At 34.4% G+C, this 21,408-nt stretch overlaps 1 protein-coding gene across 4 annotated transcripts in view; it reads left to right on the top strand.

The window, feature by feature from the left end:
• The window catches only part of LOC136034022 (leucine--tRNA ligase, mitochondrial-like), a 53,166-nt gene extending 32,242 nt beyond the window's left edge, over nucleotides 1–20,924 (top strand). For 3 of the 4 annotated variants that reach the window (XM_065715072.1, XM_065715075.1, XM_065715074.1), the window contains 5 exons: nucleotides 55–239; nucleotides 6,150–7,653; nucleotides 11,194–11,364; nucleotides 15,342–15,581; nucleotides 20,699–20,924. In XM_065715072.1, the coding sequence (XP_065571144.1) occupies nucleotides 55–239; nucleotides 6,150–7,653; nucleotides 11,194–11,364; nucleotides 15,342–15,581; nucleotides 20,699–20,905 (2,307 nt within the window). In that variant the 3' untranslated portion in view covers nucleotides 20,906–20,924. The remainder of the gene's footprint in view (nucleotides 1–54; nucleotides 240–6,149; nucleotides 7,654–11,193; nucleotides 11,365–15,341; nucleotides 15,582–20,698) is intronic. The other variant, XM_065715073.1, reaches the window with a different exon arrangement.
• The last annotated feature ends 484 nt before the right edge of the window (nucleotides 20,925–21,408 follow it).

Below are 21,408 nucleotides of genomic sequence, written 5' to 3'. Positions count from 1 at the left end.
GGAGTCGTTAGATCCTTTTTCAATGTTCATTTGTTTAAATCATCTTTCTGTTAGGTTATCCATCCAATGGGTTGGGATGCTTTTGGTCTACCTGCAGAAAATGCTGCCATTGAGAAAGGAATCCCTCCTAAAGAATGGACCACTGCAAATATTGAGTATATGCGTGCCCAGTTGAAAAAAATGGCTTGCACTTTTGACTGGGATAGAGAGATTGCTACATGTGATCCAAGCTATTACAAGTAAGATTTTCCTTCGAATATTTCAATTTTTGAATAGCATTGAGGAGCGTTATTTTCGAAGAATATAACCTTTTAATTTATTGATAGTAGATTTTCATCGCGTTTAATAAAGAAGTTTTATTGGTTAATATGCCTCTGTATAATACAGGGTAATGCAAAGGAATATTGACAAGATAAAAGTCGGGATACTAAACCTAACATGCTTACAAATATAGTTTATAACAATGGTGACAAAAAGCATCATGTTGGGATTGGTTAAGTCAGAGATACGGGTGTTTTTTTGTTTTTCGCTGAAAAGCTCATAATCATTGAAGTGAAAACTGTTTAGACAGAGAAAATATTAGTACTTGAATATATAAAAACATTAAATTCGCGTTGTACAATCAGCTTTCCATTAATTGAAAGGAGCGTTTAATTCAACATTCATTCAAAACTAAATAAAAGAGTTCAATATATATTTTTTTTTCTCGCCTTAGCATTTTACTTCAGCTAGTAATCTTTTTTTGTCTTATTTGATTTATGATGTTTTTAAGAATCGTGAGAATACCACAAGAGATCAATGGAAAAAACACATATGATGTCGACTCTTATGTCTTTGAAGATTACAGCCCCTCCCCACAGCCCTCAGCGCAAGGATTATAAGTTATACCCCAAGGAAATATAAGGTAGTGGGTGGACACCATCCCCCAGACCCCACGGGTAAGGGTTGTAAGATATGTCCGTGGCATATAAGATTTATTATGCAACTGGTAGTCTTATATATTTTGCATCGGATGGAGCTCATTTGATTAGAAGTCAGAAGTTTTAGTGCCCTTGTTAAAAGTCAAAAGTGAATGGAGGGCAACCCCCCCCCCCAAGCCTCTCATTCCTCAAAACATATCCGATCGAAAATTTTAAGAGAGATATTTTGTTTGGCATTGTTGAAAGGTCCAACAATAATGTCTTTGGGGATGTCAACCTCCCCACAGTCCTCAGGACAGGGGCTGGAAGCTAAGTAATTCGTTCAGTGTTTACGCATAGTATATGTTATGGAGAAAGGTGATCCTTTCAGAGATTGTTGAGGGGAGCATCGAAATAAGTAAAAACACGTGTGTAAACGGATTGTCAACCTCCCCACAGTGTCAGGACAGGGGCTTGAAGTTAGACAATTCCTTCAGTGTTTACACGTAATATATGTTATTGAGAAAGGAATGCATGTTTGAACGTTACTTTCCAAGAAGACAAAGGGAGTTCAGGGGAGCCTTTCAGAGGATGTTAAGGGAAATATTGAATGAAGTAAAAATACGTTGTGTGTATATGGACCGTCAAAATGGTACAACACAGGAATAATTGAGAACATTAATTTGGAAAATTCAGGAAATGAGAAGGGAGATGATAAAAAAGGCAATATTTGCATGCTACCAATACTACTACAAACTACCGCCACTACTACTACCATAATGAGTGATAGATTATATGAAAACAAAAGTAATGTAAAGAAAGTGGAGAAAGAATTAAAATATGAACTAAGGAGGCGTGAAGTGGAGGTCATTGATAAGAATTAGCGACAGTACCAAAAGGATTAAAAAATAATAATGGTCCAGGTGCTGATAGTGTGGTAAATGAGTTTCTTAAATATGGTAGCTCTGAGGTTAAAAACAAGTTTCTGAAGATTACGAAGATAATTTTTGAAAAAGGGGAAATACCTAACGATTTTAGGAAAATTTCAATTAAACCACTATATAATAAAGGTGATAAGAGTGAGTGTCGTAATTATCGAGGCATTGAGTCTGGTCACTGTAAGTAGCAACTTACTTAGTAATATAATGCCTTTTAGACTGAAAGATGCTGTAGACAAAGTTTTAAGAGAAGAACAGTGCTGTTTTAAAAAAGTTAGAGAATGTGTCGACCGAATTTTCACTCTTAGGTTAATGATTGAGAAGTGTCTTAGTTGTGAAACACCTTGTGTCCTTAGTTTTATAGATCATGAGCAAGCGTTTGATCCTGTTGATAGAACAACTTTAGCAAAGGTCTTATCCTTGTATGATCAGAAGTTAAGCAGGATTATTTTCTATCCCCCTTTATATGGATGATTTTGATGGACCTTGTGTTATGGAGCACAGGAAAGGCAATGAGCGACCACGGAATCAATTTGGGAGGAAAAAGTCTATTGGACTTAGATTATGCTGATGATTTAAGCATCCTAGATGAAAGTATGAGCATAATGAATGAACGTTTAGATGTTTTTGTGAGCTCAGGCTGCTAGAATAGGTTTGAAAATTAATGTTAAGAAGACTAAGTTACTAAGGTTAGGAATAAGTGAAGATGAAAAGGTGACGTTGGGTAACGAAAAGATTGATCAGTTGGGCAGCTTCATTTGCCTTGGTAGTATTATTAGTAAAGACGGTGGGAGGAGTGAACATGTTAAAAGTAGAATAGCCAAAACTCAGCGTGTTTTTTCACAGTTAAAAAAAGGTTTGGAATAATAGGAAGATAAGTCTACAAACCAATGTTAGAATATTGGAAGTTACAGTGATGACAGTGGTCAAATATGGCTCTGGAGTATGGACGCTCCGAAAAAGGGACGAAGATTTACTAGTTGTTTTCCAGAGAAATTGCCTCTGGATTGTCCTGGGTAACCGGCTGACTGACGGTATTTCAAACAGTAGGCTGTATGAGAATATGGTTCAATTCCGCTTTCTAGGGCTATAATGAAAGAAAGGTTGAGATGGCTAGGGTACTTTCTGTGGATGAAGGATGACAAATTGCCGAAGATTGTCCTTTTTAGCCAACCGTCTAGGGCTAACCGGAAAGTAGGTCGTCCTCTTTTGAGGAGGTAGGATGTCATAAAGAAAGATTTAGAGGAAATGAGAACTTCCTGGAAGGGTTTAAAGAGCGAGACTTGTAGCTGTGTTACAAGTCTACAGCGTGTGTAGCTGTGTTGGCCTCAGGCGATTTGATGCTGTGGTGAGTTGTTTGCAGTAGTAGTAGCATATGAAGATAAAGGTTATCAAAAGGTCATATCAGCAATGTCTTAGCAACGGCTAATTCTATTAAGTTGAAACTTCCAGGACTTGATGAGAGGGATGTTCTACTGACCAAAAGGCAATAGGTTAATACAACCGATGTTAGTAGTAAAACAGTTTGAATTTGACTCGACTATTTATTGTAAATTCTGTTCGTTTTCATTTATTTATTGATAGGGATTTGTGGTAGTTATACGCTAGGAAGATTATTTGACTTTTTTTGGCTCATTCCTCGGTTAATGGAGCTCTTTACTTTTCTTCGAAAAATTTGTTTTGTGGAAAAAGTTTTCTAAACTAATTCATCTATTATCGACATGTCTTTTAATCATTTGAAATGAAAGTAAATAGCGTTAGAACGATAATATCTGGAATCTGTTTACTTACCCTTCACTGGAGGTTTTTGTAACCAATGGATAACCTAAAATAAATAAAACGTTTTAATTGGTAAGCTGCAATTAGTTCTTCTGACTATGGAATAAGTTTCATACATTATGAGCTAACTAAACCCGAAGGCTTTATTATCTCTGGTGATCAGAATTTCCTATGTTGTTCCAATGCTTTTTTTGGGAGTCTAATAACTAGAATCTAAGAAAACCAATTGAATCACTCCCTCCGCCATGCCTGGTTAAGGGGGCTGGGGGTTAAAATGATAAATGATTCATTTTGGAATTGTCAGAGTCTATTTTAATTTAGATTCTGGGCCAGAATCTTCTGCACAGAAAAATTATAACTCTAGTTCGTACATGCAGGAACACAATTCTTTCTATTTTTGGCTAATCCTGGATATTTGTCTGGAATACCCACGATATCATAGATTGCTCGGTTAATATTCATAAGGAAAAATTTGAAGAGAAAAATTTATTGGCTATACAAGTAGTAATGACCATTACTAGGATGGTCAATATGACGCCTATTGTTAGGATGACCGACACGAAGGCTTTGTAGTCACCAGGGATCTTAGATGGCTCTGTTGTTCTCATTTTATATTTCATAACAGTTGTCTAAAGTTTCTTATCTAGTTTTCATTGTAAGTCGACTCAGTTCATTATCATTAACCTGCTAAAGAGTGCTTTAGCCATTCAAAAGGAAGGACCACTGAACTGGGATCATCAGTCCCCTAAGGCAACATTTGGTAACTACACTTGTCCAGCTGTGTGGCGTTTCGTCAAACTGACATATCTTTTTCAAAGGTTTTCTTTTGGATAAAAAATGGCACCGTTTTCACGGTTAAAAAACCCAAACAACTTGTTAAAACCAAACAGCTTGTTTGAATGATCAAAAATTGAAGAGGTGATATTGTTTAATTATTTTTGGTTTTTACGAAAAATATTTTAACCCAAAACAATACGATTTTCTGTCGAATAAACATTATTAAAACAATGAATCTAAATAAGGTATATACTCTCTGTGCAATTTTTGTCTCATCTTGCTGCACGAGGAAGTCATGTGACCAAGAGCTATGCCAAACAATATAGGTCCATCAGTTTGGAATTCGTTGCCAGATTCCACTCATCAGGCTGAAAGTTAATCACTACTTAAAAATCGTATAAAAAAGTTTTATTTTTTAAATATTTGTAATGTTAAAGGTTTGAGAAAAGTTTTTCTCTGATATAAGGATTTCTTTTTTTATCATTTGCTTTGTATCTATTTCTTCTAGATTTTTGAATGTTTTCATTTTTTCTTTATTTTCCTTCTTTATAATTATTGTTGTTGCCCTCTTTTTTGAATTGGCATGACAGATTGGCTTGAATGATATCCAAGTGCTTTTTCAAGCACTTTCTGCTTTAGAGAGTGCTTTAGAAAGTGCTTTCTGGTTTGTCACAATAAATTTTTTTATGCTAATAACCTTGTTTGAGTAAAAAAAAAGGAAAAGCATACTCTAGTTCATAAGTGTATGACTTGGCAATCTTTGTTCCAGCTTTCTGCTCTCCTACAGTTTTTATCAACGAAAGACGGCAGTTTTTTTTTTATAATTTCATAGCTTAGATAGAGGGCTATCCATCTGCCAAACGATATTTTTCAAATTAATTTTAAGTAGCTTTTTATGTGGAAAATACTTGAAATATTCGTTGACTGTTGCTGAAAAGAGAACAAGTTTCCTATTTCTTAAGCAAATTTATATCCTTTTCCAATAAAAAATTTAAGTAATATCATAATTCTGGCCCGGTCAATTGATAGGTCTGAAAGTAAATAATTCACTAATATAAGTATCTACGCCTTTTGGTATAGGTTATAGCTGAAGGTTTGTAGCAATATTATTTATTTTAGAATCAACATATACCTTAAGAAAATGCCCGAAGCTAGTTTTTTTTTTTTTTTTTTTTTTTTTTTTTTTTTTTTTTTTTTTTTTTTTAATGAACGTACATAGTCTGGTCTATGTACTTGTCTGGTCTATAGTCTATTGGTCTATAGTCTGGAAAATACTTGAACTATTCGTTGACTGTTGCTGAAAAGAGAACAAGTTTCCTATTTCTTAAGCAAATTTATATCCTTTTCCAATAAAAAATTTAAGTAATATCATAATTCTGGCCCGGTCAATTGATAGGTCTGAAAATAAATAATTCACTAATATAGGTATCTACGCCTTTTGGTATAGGTTATAGCTGAAGGTTTGTAGCAATATTATTTATTTTAGAATCAACATATACCTTAAGAAAATGCTCGAAGTTAGTTTTTTTTTTTTTTTTTTTTTTTTTTTTTTTTTTTTTTTTTTTTTTTTTTTTTTTTTTTTTTTTTAATGAACGTACATAGTCTGGTCTCGAAGAGGACCAAAGGATAATGATTGTTGTTTCATCAACAAAACCGGTCTATTGGACTTATTCTTCAGTTTAAAGACATTTCAAAAAGCAAAAAACCCAGAAATATAAAACCTGCCTGAAATTTCTTACTATATTCTGTTTTGTAGGTGGACTCAATTCATTTTTATTAAGCTACTAGAGAGTGGATTAGCGTACCGAAAGGAAGCACCAGTGAACTGGGATCCCATTGACCAAACAGTACTGGCAGATGAGCAGGTCGATGAAAATGGATGCTCGTGGCGATCAGGTGCCAAAGTGGAAAAACGTCGACTAAATCAGTGGTTTATCAGAACTTCAGCTTTTGCTCCACAATTATTTGACGGTCTATCTGAAGTGAATAAAGACGACTGGAAAGATATTATAAAAATGCAGAAAAACTGGATTGGAAAATGTAATGGCCATAGTTTTACTTATGATTTAATTTTAGACGGAAAAATTATAGATAAACTTCAGATTTGGACAGATAGAGCTGAGCTCTTGGCTGATGCTAAGTTTGTTGGTATCAGGTCAGCAGAATTTTTAAGTAGTGACTGTGATTTGACAAATTTGAGAGCAGAAAATCCAGTAAATGGTGAGTTGTTACCTGTGTTTGTGACTGAAAAAATATTGTATCCTGTTGGTAGTGATATGATTGTTGGTATACCTTCTGACCAAAACATAAAGAAACCCGAGAGCTGTCGCCATCTACTAAGTGTGTATGAATTTTGTCAGGAAATGAATATATCAACCTCGTACGAATTGCTTTCTAAAGAAGAGGCAATGGCTAAAAAGAAAGTTATTGTGCAAAAACTGTTGAGTGAAGGGCGGGGAGGTTACTTAACTTCTTCTCGGCTTAGGGATTGGCTAATTTCTCGCCAAAGGTATTGGGGAACGCCCATTCCCGCTATTCATTGTAATCAATGTGGTGTATTACCTGTTCCAGCTGAACACCTGCCAGTAGTGTTACCCGATTTATCAGGGTTTTCTAAAAAAGGTCACTCAGCTTTAAAAGACTGTACTGAGTGGCTAAATACACAGTGCCACAATTGTGGCGGCCCAGCTGTACGGGAAACAGACACTATGGACACGTTTGTTGATTCCTCTTGGTATTTTATTCGTTACCTAGACCCCAAAAATAGTAGAGAAATAGCTGATAAAACTCTTACTGACTTGTCACTGCCTGTAGACCTTTATATTGGCGGGAAAGAACATGCAACACTGCACCTCTTTTACGCACGGTTTATTTGCCATTTTTTACATAGTATTGGCTTAGTGCCAACAAGAGAGCCATTTACGAGGTTATTAACTCAAGGTATGGTTAAAGGAAAAACATATAGATTACAAGAGACAGGCAAATATTTAACTCCAGATGAGGTAGTTTTTGACGGAGAGGAGGCCGTGGAAAAGGACACTGGAGAGCCTGTTATTGCGACTTGGGAAAAGATGAGTAAATCAAAGTTTAATGGTGTTGAACCGGAAGAAATTTTTGACAAATATGGTATTGATACGTCAAGGCTGCTAATTTTGGCGAATGTACCTCCTCGTGGGGATAGAAACTGGTCAGACGAGACTATTCCTGGTGTTACGAATTGGCAAAACAGAATATGGGCTGTTTTGACAAGCTTTAGAAAGGTTAGAATGATCAGCTTTTTCCTTTTTTTCTGCTCTGTTTTGATAAAATAAGAGCAAACACTGCCACTGCACACTTGCGCCACTTACTATACATAAAATATAAAATATTTTATGTCAACTTGTGAAGGAGAGCGAGAAAGAAAAGAGGAAGCAAAATTTAATGTTTACTTAGATTTACTTAGTGTTATGTGTGTTTTACTTGTGTTTCATTAGTGTTTACTATTAAGTGTTTACTTAGAAAATTACTTAGCTGTGTACATTCTGCAATGTACACAGCTAAGTATTAAGTCTCGGCTGTGAAATTACAAAATTGTGTTATGATATTATTTTGTACAAGCTAGATTCTTATCTCACTTACTGAAATTTACCATCTTAAAGTCAGTTGATTAAAAAGCTGCAAGTTATTGCAACTTGGGAAAATATAAAAAAATCGAAGTTTGATGGCATTGAGCCAAAAGGAATTTCTGACAAATGTTGTGTTGATACGTCAAGATTGTTTCTTTTGGTGAAATACCATCGTTTGGGGATTGAAACTGGTCAAACGAAGTTATTTTCGGACATATGAACTGGCAGAATAAAATGCTTCAGAAAGTTTAGAATGATTATTTTGTGTCTTCTTTTCATATAGTGAGATTCAATAAAACCTATACTGCTATTATTTAAATAAAGAAAAAATCGAAGTTTAAGTGAAAGACTAAAGTTAAATACTTGTAAAAAGTCTTTTTATAAAATAATTAAATATTATTATTAATATTATAATTAATTATAATATATAATTAATTATAATATAATTATAATTAATTATAATTAATTAATTATAATATTATAATTAAATATTAATATTATATATTAAATATTTAAAATAAAATATTTTATAAAATATTTTGTAGCACCAGTTCAATCGAAAGTGCTAGTTTTAGAGTTATATCAAAGAGTATGGGTAAATTACAAGATTGAAACCTGGCTCTAGGTCGGAAAAAACCACCATCGCCATCTACCGTTTGGTGTTTCTTAGCATTTTTTTTCTACTGAAAAAGATCAAGAAACGCCAAATTCTAGATGGCGTTGCTGTTTTTGTCATCATTAGTGTCAGTTTCCACTCTTATAAGCTGCCCATACTCTTTGAGCTAAATTTCATGCATCACTTGACAAATACGCAATGCTTAGCAAAGTCATTTCTAACGTATTCTTTCCTAAGTATTTCCCCTTGAGACAATCATACTTGGTACATGGATTTTTTCGCCCATAACTATATAAGGTTAGAGTAAATACACTGCTGCTACTAACAACTCACTGCAGCACAGAGCCGCCTAAGGTCAGTACGGTGCAAAGCTGTGTCATTTATGTCCAGTTTTTCAAACTGAAATAAAAATGATATTAAAAATAAGAACAGTGATGTAATTGTGATTTATCTCACTGCCTAGTCTTTGATTTTTTAAAAATTGTTATAATAATTAATAATCGATAAAAATTAATGAATAAAAATGAAAAACTAGTTAAAGATTGTTCTGTGAGATTTCTGGGCTTTGACTAAGAGTATGCGAAAGTGATAGGGAGTGTTTGTCTATTGAGAAAAAAAAAGAATATTGTTACCCAGGAAAAGTATATAGCTAGTGCTACAAGTTTTTTTGCTAAACCATAAAGCTAATTTTAGGTTTTTGTGGTCTGAACTGTTTGTGCATTAAACATCTAGAAAAGATTTTCTCTGGTACGTTTGTGATTGTCATGGATGTTTAATTTTTGTAGGAAAAACAATGTGATGGGAAACAAAATAATTGGAAAAATGATATTAAAAAAAAATTATATGAAAAAATAAGCCAGAAGGATAGTAGTCTGAAACAGTAACACTTTGGTCAGAAAAGAAGAAAAGGGGCTTTACGAAAAACAATTCATGTTTGTTTTTTTATGTTGCTCTTTACTTTCATTCAAAGAACTTTTTCTCTAAAACTTAGCTACTTGAAAAACTGTAACAAACAATACAGTACAAATTTCATAATCTCTCTTAGAATTTGTTTTGATTTTTTTACTGCCAAAAAATAACCTAAATTTCAGAAAGGAATATGGAAGCTTACTACTTTCCGCCCAACAATGTACTAAGGGGGGGAGTGCTTGAACCCTTGCAGATTCACTACAGAACTTAAATAGTTGTCTTTACGTTAGTGCTATACGGTACTATCTTTACAATTTAAGAAGGTTAGTATATAGGCTCTGGTTTAGGCGCCTGTATTCATTGTTTCATTTTTCCTTAAGAATCGACAAAATGAAAATACAAAATATCAATGTACATACATTTGTACCCTGAAAATTATCTCATGTATAATAAACTATATATCTGGCACATGAAATCAGGAGTGTTGCCAGGAGATTTTTCGTGGGGGGGGGGACAACATGTATCAGGAGTAAATGGTAGGATTTTACATGTTCCTCTTTTGAAACAATTGAAATTGTCTTCTTGTTTAAAAATTATCTATGCATAGGCCTACAGATTAAGCCTTTATGCTAAGAGATTCTGACATTTATTATCTAACATATGAAAATGAAGTTCTTTTTAAAAGTATTTATTTTATTTTAAATATTTTTTTGTTAATTACAAAAGCACGTAGATGTGACAAATTCCCGATGTTAATAGTAAGCTAGTACAGTATTATATAAAAATGGAGTCTTTCGTAAAAAAATTACTTTATTTAAAAAAAAATTAATTACAATTTTTTTTTTAACCAGACCAGTTTCCTTTAAAATGAGCCATCAAACAAGTCTCTGCGATGTTCCAGTGCCAAAATATGTGAGGAGGGTAATAAAGACAAAAAGGAAAAAAAGATGGCGTTTATGCAGAATATTGTGGTTGCAGCCACTTTTTGCTGGAGATCGTTGCAACCTGGATGAAATATGATCTGCAAATTAAGTACTGATGCTTGAGTTAAGGGGCTAATCATCCCGTGCTATTTGTGTTAAGATGCATAATTGGACAAAAATACTTTTCTTGCTCTAGTTCTAGCAGTGTATTGTAAATCTAGTAATCTAAAAAAATGTCAAATATCTTTTTATGGGGGAGGAAGAGGGAGAATACTCCAGTTTTAGTCCCAAAGGCCCCCTTCTTTCATTTATAAGCTTAAAAAAAGATCTTAATATATAAAGGGATCAAATACTGACCTCCTCCATCTTATTAATGTAAATAAAAATTGATTTTTTTCTCGTGTTCTGTATTTTAGCTCAAGATTCATCCAGTCTCATGGAATTCTTTTTTTACTCTCACTCTTCAAATGCCCTAGTTTGTATGTTGCTTAAGATGTTCATTTTTCTTTTTTATTCTTTTCATTTTGTTTTGGGTTTGGTGTGACGGCTGTGGCGGAAGTAGGGCTATACGTGGCTCTAGATATACAGGGTGTAAGAAGTGGCCCTCGAGATTTACACCAGGCTCTGGAAAGTGGCCAACCCATTGCTGTGTTTTATACTGCACTATTGGCTTTGTTTTGAGTTTATTACCGTTACTGTTTTAGGTCATTTGAAGTCTTAGTCGTAATAAATTATTGTTAATTATAGGCTAAATTTGAAAGTGATGTCCAAACAATAAGCAAAGAAGGTAATATGTCATCCGAGGTGATAACGAAGTTTCGTGATGTCGCTGTCAAAGGAGTGAATTATCATATGAATTCTACATATTTTTTAAGTAGTGTCATCTCCATTTTACAAGGATTCACCAACGATCTTTTGGTAAATAGTTTTGCTCTCCCTTTTGTATTCTCATTTCCTGGGATGTCTTGTGAGATGGTTTGGAGCAGAAGCTTTGATCAGAATAGGAGGGAATATAAGTGTCTACCTTATCCATTTACCTTCATCTATTCTTTTCTTACCAGTGGCGTTAATATAGGGGAGGGGGTAGAGAGTTAATCGTGTACCCCCTAATTAGCCTTCTCTTATCATAAGGTATATTTTCTCCACTTCAGAAATACTCCCTCCCCCCTTCTAGAAAAAAAAATCCTTGGTTCTGTCGCCACTTTCACCTTCCCATGCATAAAAAAAAGAGCATACACGTCTGTTATGATTCTCTTCCTGGCATTGATAGTCCAATAAATAGATTTAATTCAAGGCTCTATAGGCGTCCATGAAGTTTTCGAACTGGTCATTTACTGATGAAATTTAGGTTAGTTAGATAAGAATAAAGCTATGTGTACATGGAGTCATAGGATGAAGGATCAACCACAGAGACAACGTAAGTTTTGTATGGATACCTGCGAGGGGGAGGGCAGTGGGGATCAAATATTGCTGAACTCCCTTTGCCAACTCGACTAGATTCTAGGTATGTAGAATTGAAAAAAAGAAAAAAAAACTGCATTTTTAATGACGATATTTGGGATGCCATCTATTTCTTGAGTACATAGTGTTTATTTGTTAATACATATCTAAGGAATCATTATTTATTGTATACGGTCATTTTCGTTGAACTGTTCATTTTAATTTTCATCATTGAAATTGGCACATTAAGATTGACATTTGAGTTAAATGGCATGTACTAGAAGACCCTAACTTAAAATGGTTCATAACTAGATTACATGTTTCATAAATTTGTTAGGTCTACAAATGAAAAAATTACGTATAAACTAAAGAAAAAACAATTGTGAATCATGCTTTCTCATAACAATATGATAGAGGTAATTAGGTGGTTAAAAAAAGCAGAGAAAGAAAAGAAGAAGTAAGAACTGCCTTCCTAATCCAGCAGTTGAGATAAACGAGCACTTGAACAAGGTCTTGACATTACTTACCTATCCCATTACATAGAACAGAACAGAATAACCAAACCGTCAATCAAATCGAAAAAGTCATCATTAATGAATCTAGCCACTGTAAATGCACATGCAAAAGCACCTTAAATCTAACGATATATTTCCAAGTGATTACCTCCCATTAGGGCTCCTCAGAGGAATACTGCCTGCCTAAATGGGTTTTAACGGTCTATTGAACGCAGTTTCAAAATCAAAACGAATGTTTTGCTAAAAAAAAAGAAATAACTTGCAGAACCGTAGAACCTTTGAAATTAACTAAAAATGATGGTAGCTTATGCTGACAGATAAATATACCAAGAATTTTCTATCTGTTGAAAAGCCAATTACAGATTATTGAGCTTTGAAGCAAAATACGCAAATAATTAATTGCAACAAGTTCCAATAAGTGGTTTTGAACGCAATTCAACAATTTTAATTGCCAATTGAACGCCAAAAGCTACAAAAAGTAATTGGAATAAGGCTAATGAACGCAGGGAAGGTTACATAATGAAAATGTGAGAGTGTACTTTCATCCTGGACACGGCTACATGTGTTTTGGTATCGTGAACGGTATTAAGTGCATTTGAGCACGAATTTTGTCAAGTTGACTTCTAAAAAAAAACTTGGTACTTGTTTTTTTATGGTAACGACTCGGATACTTTTGAGAATACGCGTACAGTTTTGAATATGTGTTGCAGTAAGGTTGAAAAAATACATCAAGTATTTTATCAAATCCTGGTAGTAGAAACTGCAACAGAAGTAACATAAAGAAAGAAAACGATCAATGGGGTTTTTAAAGGCCAAATGAAAATACTGAAGAAAACACAGAAAGCGAATATTTCGAGAGAACAACCGCCTCTCTTCTTCAGCGCGAACAAAATATCCGCGCCTGTTTTTTTTTTTTTTTTTTTTTCTTGATCATATTATTGTGTTCGCGCTGAAGAAGAGAGGTGGTTGTTCTCGCGAAATAGTTGCTTTCTGTGTTTTCTTCAGTATTTTCCTTTGGCATTTAAAATCCCCTTTTTAATCGTTTTCTTTCTTTATGTTATGGTAGGCCAATGAGGTTTAAGAAATTATCTGCACCAGAAGTGCCAAATCTGAACTAGAAGGATCGTACAATTCTGATTCTTCTCAACAAAGAGTGGTTTTCATTGGTGGACAGTAACGCTTTAACTCAACGCATAAAATACCACTTGCCCTGAGGTCATCCCACGTAAAACTAAAGTTGGTGCTACTGTACCTGGGTAGGGTCTCTATAGATTTAAAGTCAGGCAGCAACCTCCTAATTTCTGTACCCAAAAAGGTATTTAAAATCGGGCATACCCATTGCTAGCCCCATTTCGGGGTTCACTAAAATCATTGAAGCAATGTAGATATGATTATGGTACATCCAATGCGAAACCGATGGGATCATTATCTGTGAAAATCGTTTGCTTATTAATAAAATCAAATGCATAAACATTTTTTTCTTATTATATCGTAGTGAATGACAAACTGCACATTTTGACAATTGATCAATTGCAAAAATTCCACATAGTAAATGACAAATTGGTACATTTGAGATTAATGAATTCAAGGATTTTAAATCAGTTAAAAAACGACATTCTTTTGATGGGTTGAAAAAAAATAGTTGAGTTGGGTGCGTCAGATCATATTATATTTGACCCTATTTGGGTTGTAGATCCATTCCTTGAAGTATTGTTCGAATAGCTTAATAACAACTTACCAGGATTTTGTTATCCAGCTGGTCTTAATAAAGAAAAACTAATAGCCTATTAAATCTAAATGCTTAAATAACTTAACAAATAACCTTATAAAACGTCATGAACCTAAAACCCTAGAAAGGTCATAATAAAAGCCTGATTAAAAAAACTGCCTACATATCTTGCAAACTCAGTAGTTTAAGGGGCAACTGCCCCCATACCCCAGTTTGCTCCCACCCCACCCCAAGCTGAAATTTAGCATCTTCAAAAAATCTTTTCAAAACTAAGATAGGCTTAGATAATTCTAAGATAGGCCTACATAGACATAGACATAGACATTTTTTTATTTTCATCCAACTACATAAAAGTATCCAGATAAAAGATCAGTTTCCTTTAGTATACCTTTGCCTTTACGGCACTATAGGGCTCATATTGCAATGTAAGTTTCGCCTGAATGGGGAAAATTGACTCCAACTTTGCCCTCCTCATCCCAGGACTTTGACGCAATTACATCACTTACTACTATGCTGCATCAAAAAGGTAAAAACCAGTAATTTGAGTAAAACCCTGTGCATGGCCAAATAACTTAACCTAGTGATTAACCGTAAAATCGAGAGGGAAGATATGAAAATCTGCTGAACTTGTTTAGTAATTTTGTCATTCACTTGGTTTTAATCAACACCTTAGGCATTTAATCAAATTACGAAGTATGTTGTCTAACAGCAACTTATGCACAATTAAGAGAAGTAATTTGGGACTAAAATTTCAAAAAGCGTAGAAAGTAGACTTGGTCATATTGGTTTCTGAAAGACTTATCTAATATTTGAATTTATTTGTATGAGATAATTATTTAATGTTGCCTTTTTAGAAATCTTTTCATGCTGCTCATTTTTTACGCTTTTTTATTTTGCAAAAAAAGCTTTAATATTTCCATATCTGTATGAGAGCCAGTTTTTTTTATCTGAAGGCTTATCTAAAAATTGGCAAATTGGCATTTTGCCAATTTGGCATTGTGCCAATTAAAAATTGGCAATTGGCAATTATATTTGCAGCAAAGAAGCATAATTTTCGAAAACTTGTGTGTAAAGTAAAATAATCGCGCTAATACATTTTGATAGTTGGACACAGTACCACGTAAGTCTTAAAGTATCAATTTCTATTATGAAATTAAAGCTCAACCTGTTTCAAGTTTTGATGACTTTCTAACTGGCTTGTTCTTTTCTAGAAAGTTCCAGATAGCCTCAAAAGAAGTTCCCCAGAGTATGAAAATGCATTATCCTCCCTAATAATAATGCTATACCCTTTTGCCCCACATTTTTCTGCTGAACTGTGGTCCGGATTTACAACTGCAGTTAAGGAACAGTCTAAAATCACTAATAGTAAAGGAATTGATCTTGAGAAGCAAGTTTGGGAGCAACCATGGCCACAGGAAAAACCCTTCGATCGTTGTTATGTCGGAATTCAAGTAAGTTTTAAAGTTTATCATGGACTGCATTAGCAACCCGGACTAAGTTTCAATTTTTGATTTTGAGGGGTAGGAGAGGGGAGACCAGGGTCTGGCAACTTTTAGAAGGCCCACCTATGAAAGAGGTATATTTTGTGGCTTTCCCGCTTAACAAGTAATCTAGTTGTGTGGTGCAAGTCATGGGGATTATGGAAGCATTCAATTGACTTCATTTTTTAAGAAGGTGGTTGGGGGTGGGTTAGACCTTTTTGAGGAATGGGCTTATTAAGAAAATAAAAAATTTTAATCTTTATCTCTCTTTCTTTGCTTATTAATAGTGATTCAGTTATTTTGCTTCTTCAAGTAGTTTTTTTTCAAAAGCCCAACCCCCCCCCCTCCCCGCTCTTCTAGCCTCGTGTCAAGGATCTTAAATTACGATATTATGCTCTCTTAATTTTTCGTTTCGCCCATATCTATGTAATATTTGGCGCCACGCCAGGAGATAAAATTTGCCGTTTTCATCCTAAAAGGTACTATATTCTAAAACGGAAGCTACTATTTTATTCTGCAGGAAAAACATGCGTTCATGGTGGAACATATATTAACTTTAATGTTTATAAGGGACTAATTGAGTGTCATATAATGAGGAAAAGTCTAAGAATGGAGGAAAAAATTAGCTATTACTGAATAAAGTGAAATGAAATATGAAAGGGTCGGATGAAGGTAACAAGATATATTTACTAATAAAAGCCCGACCATTACGGATTCATGCCCGAAAGTGTTTAATATTGAAAAATAGGAAAATGTATTCCAGAAAATAACATAAATATATGAAAAAATGTTTTAGAAGAGAAGGAAAAAAACGAGATAAGTTCACATCTAAATAACTTTTGTTGTTAATTATTAAAAGCTCTAAACAAAACCTAGTATGGTGACAAAAACGTTACGCAAAGCCATTGAAACTATGGGATCGTGTAGGTCCGAATGGTTGAATACTGTCTTCCGATATCCTATGTTAACAAAATGAAGCGTTTTGTTTATTTGAATGTCTGACGCATATGCTAAGTGAATAGAATTTAAATTATTTAAATCAAAAACAGGTCAAATGTTTTTTACAATTGTGTTTCAAAACCGAATGAAGCTTTTCGTTTGGTAATTTTCTGGAATTGCTTTTGACTTCTTGAATTAGCAATAATAGTCAAAGGTTCATATGGTCATATTGATCTTTATTAAATAAGTTCAAACTTTCTTGTGTTGATTTTCAGTAACTTTATTTTCTTCTGTAATGTTTGAGCCATAAGGAACTCTGGATTGTTTTTAATTAAACTATTATGAATATGATTTAACTATAACCTTTTCCATCTCTGTTTGTGCGATTCTTTTTATCAACAATTTTTTAATCTCTATGATTTCAATATAACTTGTTAAAACCTCAAGACAATTGTAATTATTTTCACTCTCTTGATTACCTTAACTCGTTACTTGTATATCTTTATTTATTATTTCTATATTTCGCTCGTTATTTCTATAATTTCATTTCATCTTGTTTATAAACTAGCGGCCCAAAGCACAGCGCATATTCTTTTGTCACTTGAACTTTTTGCATGCTGACTAGGTCTGTTTAGCGGAGGCACTAATATCCCGAATCTTTGCCTTCGGCCGGGAATACAACGCGGGGTTGGGGGCAAATCATCTGACGCTTACTTGGGGGCAAATCATTGACGGATACCTGGAGATTTCTCCAGGTATCCATTTGGTGCTGGGTTGACTCTTGACTGAGCTTAGAAAGTCACACTACTGACCCCATTCCAAACCAAATAACCAGTGACACAAAGACTCAAACTCGGTCCCCACAGATAAAGGATTTCAAGCCTCGGCCGACGTGGTAGCGGACGGCTAGGGTATGTTCTTTTATCATGATCCGATAAAAGCTGTTTCCGCACCACACTAAATAAGAATTTTTCTTCCCCCCCCCCTCCCCAGCAAGGCTTCCCTGAAATTTTCACCTCGATCTCCCCAGCGATGAGGCAAAACATTGGTAGGTTTACCGAACCTGTCCCTTCGGAAATCCTCGTTTACGGAAATAAAGATTTCTCTTCTCCTGACTTTCACCAAATTCTGTCTCCGTCTGCGCGTGCATTTTAATATAATATTAATTTTTTATTCCACAAGTACTTCTTTTTACCCCAAAACTAAATATTCTTAATTTTTGTGTCTATTCGGGACATAAAACGTCAAGTTTGCAGATTTAGTCCATATCACTCTTTGATTAAGTCTTGACACGCTGCACCGACTGGCCTGGGGGTTTCTTGGTTTTACGTCTTTCGTGTTTATAAAAATAAACACGTCTCCTATATAGGACTGTTTCTCGATATTACAAACATAACTAGATACAATATAGGATGGAAAGGTATTGTGATCTATGAAAATAGTGATTTGTGATCTTGTCTCCAGAATGTCGGCTAGAAGCACTGATTTCATAACATGAGTAATTTTTAACCTAATTGAGCAATCAAAATAGAGGATTTCGTACCAAATTTTTGCCTGATTTCCTGCTTTATTGTCTGAAATTGTCTTATGAACATTAAAAAATAATCCGGTACTCGCATGATATAGCCCCTACCTAATATTCTTCTAATATGTTTTTCTCTGATGCTCAGTTCTAATGAAATATACCTAAATATGATAAAAATATAATACTTTAGAAACAAATGTGGGCTGTATATTTGCACATTGGGGGCGGATAAAGTACAGCGGGTCTGCATGCCTAATGTTTTAGGTACAATTATTCTGCATATTATGAAGTAAGAAATGTTTTCTAACTTCACACCGTCCAAACACTTTACCACCACCACCCCTCCTCCCCCCTTAATGTGCAAATATATAGCACAAATTATATATTTTCCATCTATTCTGTCACTTCCTTTTTTCTAGTCTCATGCTAAGCCGAAAGAAGCTAACGAAAAAAAAAAAACGGTTCTATAATGCGTTGATGAATGAACAACTTTAGCGGTAGGGGCTGTATCATACGAGTACCTATAATCCATTTGACAATTCTGTAGATGCCCTTATGCTAATAACTTTTGATGTTACTACTGTTACTTTGAACAACCCATCACAGTACGGAGCTGCCCAAGGCCAACACGGAAAAAAGAACAGAAAAATATTAAAAATTAATTCAAATGAAACATGTCATATAAAAATGATCAATATAAAACTGCAAGAAATTAGCAAAATATAGCATACAAAAATAGCATGTTAAAAAAAGAGAGGGGGATTTTTAGTTATTTAACATTTCATTTATATAAGGAAAAAATATTTATCTTTATTTTTTGCAAAAATCAATGTGTTAAAAAAGGGGTATTTTAGTTGAAGCAGAACAAGGAACGTGAGTTCAAAGGGGGAAGTGACGAGGGAAAGGCATTTCGTGGGGGATATACAAACCACTATTTGTGAAACAAATTTTTGTTCCCCTTTCATCAAGGGTAGCCAGATTGACTTTATAAGAAAGAGAGATTAAAGAACTAGAGAGATTAAGGAAGAGAGATAAGTAAAGAACTTTTCATTTACTTAAGTTAATTCTTGGACGCTTCTATTACCAATATTGATTACCGCCATTCTTGTTAGATGCCTGGAAGTAGGCTATTACTTGCTCACGTATTGCTGTGTTTTCCTCGGTTAAGCGGTATTTATTCAGGCAATGTATCTATAGATAGTACATATCGATTATAGATGGCAATATGTTTCTTCTCTGCCGAGGCTTCCTATTTCAAGGCGTTAGGTATGCATATATTTACGTTAATAGTAGATTAATGAGGAAATAAGAGAGCTTATGGTGTGAATAACCCTAGAGAGTTTTGGTCGGTAGTAAAATGTTCAATCCAGAATAAGCACGGGAATAAGAGGGGATGTCCCACCAGTTGAGACATGGCCAGATAATTTTGAAAATAGGGAGTCAGAATATATCAGGGCGAATGAGTCGAATGGGTCAGAGGATACAGAGTTAGGTCTAGGGATGGCAACATGTCGTCTAAGACAGAATGATTACGATTTAATTAGGCCTGTATTTCAACAATAAATTTGGGAACAGTTAAAAAGGATGAATGGTAATTCGTGTCCGGGAACAGATGGCATATCTACAAAGGCCCTGAGGCTAGGAACGGCAGCTTTGATACCCATGTTGGCCGCAATTTTCTCGTTTGTAGTGGAGAAAGCTTGTTGGCCTCGCTCATTGGACAGTTTGGTCCCCTATACAAGGCCGTATCTGGGGGGTAGGGGGTTCGAATCCCCGAAATGTTTGTCTGGCTCGCAAAAAAAAGTATCAAAAATGAATATAAACAAATTTTTGATACGTTTCTTAAAGTTTTTTTTTGTAAAAAAAAAAACTAAAAAAATTCTTTTGTACCACCCCCCCCCCCTCCTGAACAAAATACTGGATATGGCAATGCCCCTATATTATGGAAAAATTAACAAAATATTCACCTAATTTACTGCTTGTTATTTGTTTTATGTTCGCTTTTCTCCTCCTTTGTATTATGCTTTTAGGGACCCTTTTTTTAACTTACTAATATTATTTGGTTTAAATTTTCTTTTACATGATATAGCCCTATATGTGTATACATGTTTTAATTTTTTATTGATCTGTTTTTTTTTTTGTTTTTTTTTTTTTTTTTTTTTTTTTTTTACTTAAGGGATCTAATGACCATGCTCATCGAATGGAAGTTTCCCATCGAATAGAAAAAGAGGGAGTACTGTTCTATATTTACGTGTTAAGAATTGTGCTTAATTGTGCTTTCATTCTGTTCCTTTATTTTTGTGACGCATTTTTGTAAGTCAATCGCATTATTCCTTATGTGTGGATTAACAAATAACACCGTCTTTTTAAAACCTGATTAATTGGGAAATTGTACAAAAGGAATTGGTTTTGTAAGATGAACAAATTCTATTCGAAACCAAGTTAGTTCTTTCGCATGAAATTTGGAGCCAGTAAAAATAAGGAAAAGCTTTCGAGTCACAATATTTTTTACCAGTTAACTCTGTTTTTCTCTGCGGTTCGACGCTATTGAATCACTATACACATGGAATTCCAAAAAAAATTTATCTGAATAAAAAACATTTACAAGTTGTTTTTTTTTTAGATTGATGGTGTTAAAAAGGGTCATTTTCATATCGGTTGTGTAGACCCGTCATCGTTGACTCCAGATTTTGTATTCGCTAAAGCAGACAAAGACAAAAGAGTCTCGAAATTTTGGAAAAATGCCAAAATAGTTTCGTATGAAATTTCAGAAACCTTCTCAGGTGGTATAACTTTTGCAATAAACACAGATAAGTCAGAGAATACGTAAAATAAATGTAAATTTCTCATTTTTGTTATAATTTAGATTATTGTAGGAATTGGAAGTAGCCGTCGCTCGAGTTTTTGTTGGTTGTGGAGCATAGTTTAGATACCAATATACAGTTATGAAAACTCGATTTATTTTTGGGACACAGTGCGCGGTAGCCATGCTAGCGGTTGGAGACAGGAAACTGGTATTGGTATCTAATTGATAATAGGAAACTGGTACTGGTATATAAGCTGTGTATGCAACAAAACAAAATTGCGTTCCCACCTATGATGTTGTAGTACGATCTACGCATCGGAACGCGGGCTTGGAGGAGGCTCCAAGTTCAGAGCTCTGTACCAAAAGCTTCTCATGGGCAAGATAAGAGTTTTCATAACTGTATTGGTGTCTAATCTGTGTTGTGGAGTCCTACCTGTCTATGAGCGAAACCAAGGTTGATTGACGTCTAAGAACCAGGTTTATTGACTTGTTTAAGCTCATAAGAAGAAATAATTGAGGCAATTGTT

This window comes from Artemia franciscana, chromosome 12 (genome assembly GCF_032884065.1).
Source record: "Artemia franciscana chromosome 12, ASM3288406v1, whole genome shotgun sequence".
Lineage (NCBI taxonomy): Eukaryota > Metazoa > Arthropoda > Branchiopoda > Anostraca > Artemiidae > Artemia > Artemia franciscana.
The sequence above is the reverse complement of the archived record's forward strand: the minus strand, read 5'-3'. Positions and strand labels throughout refer to the sequence as shown.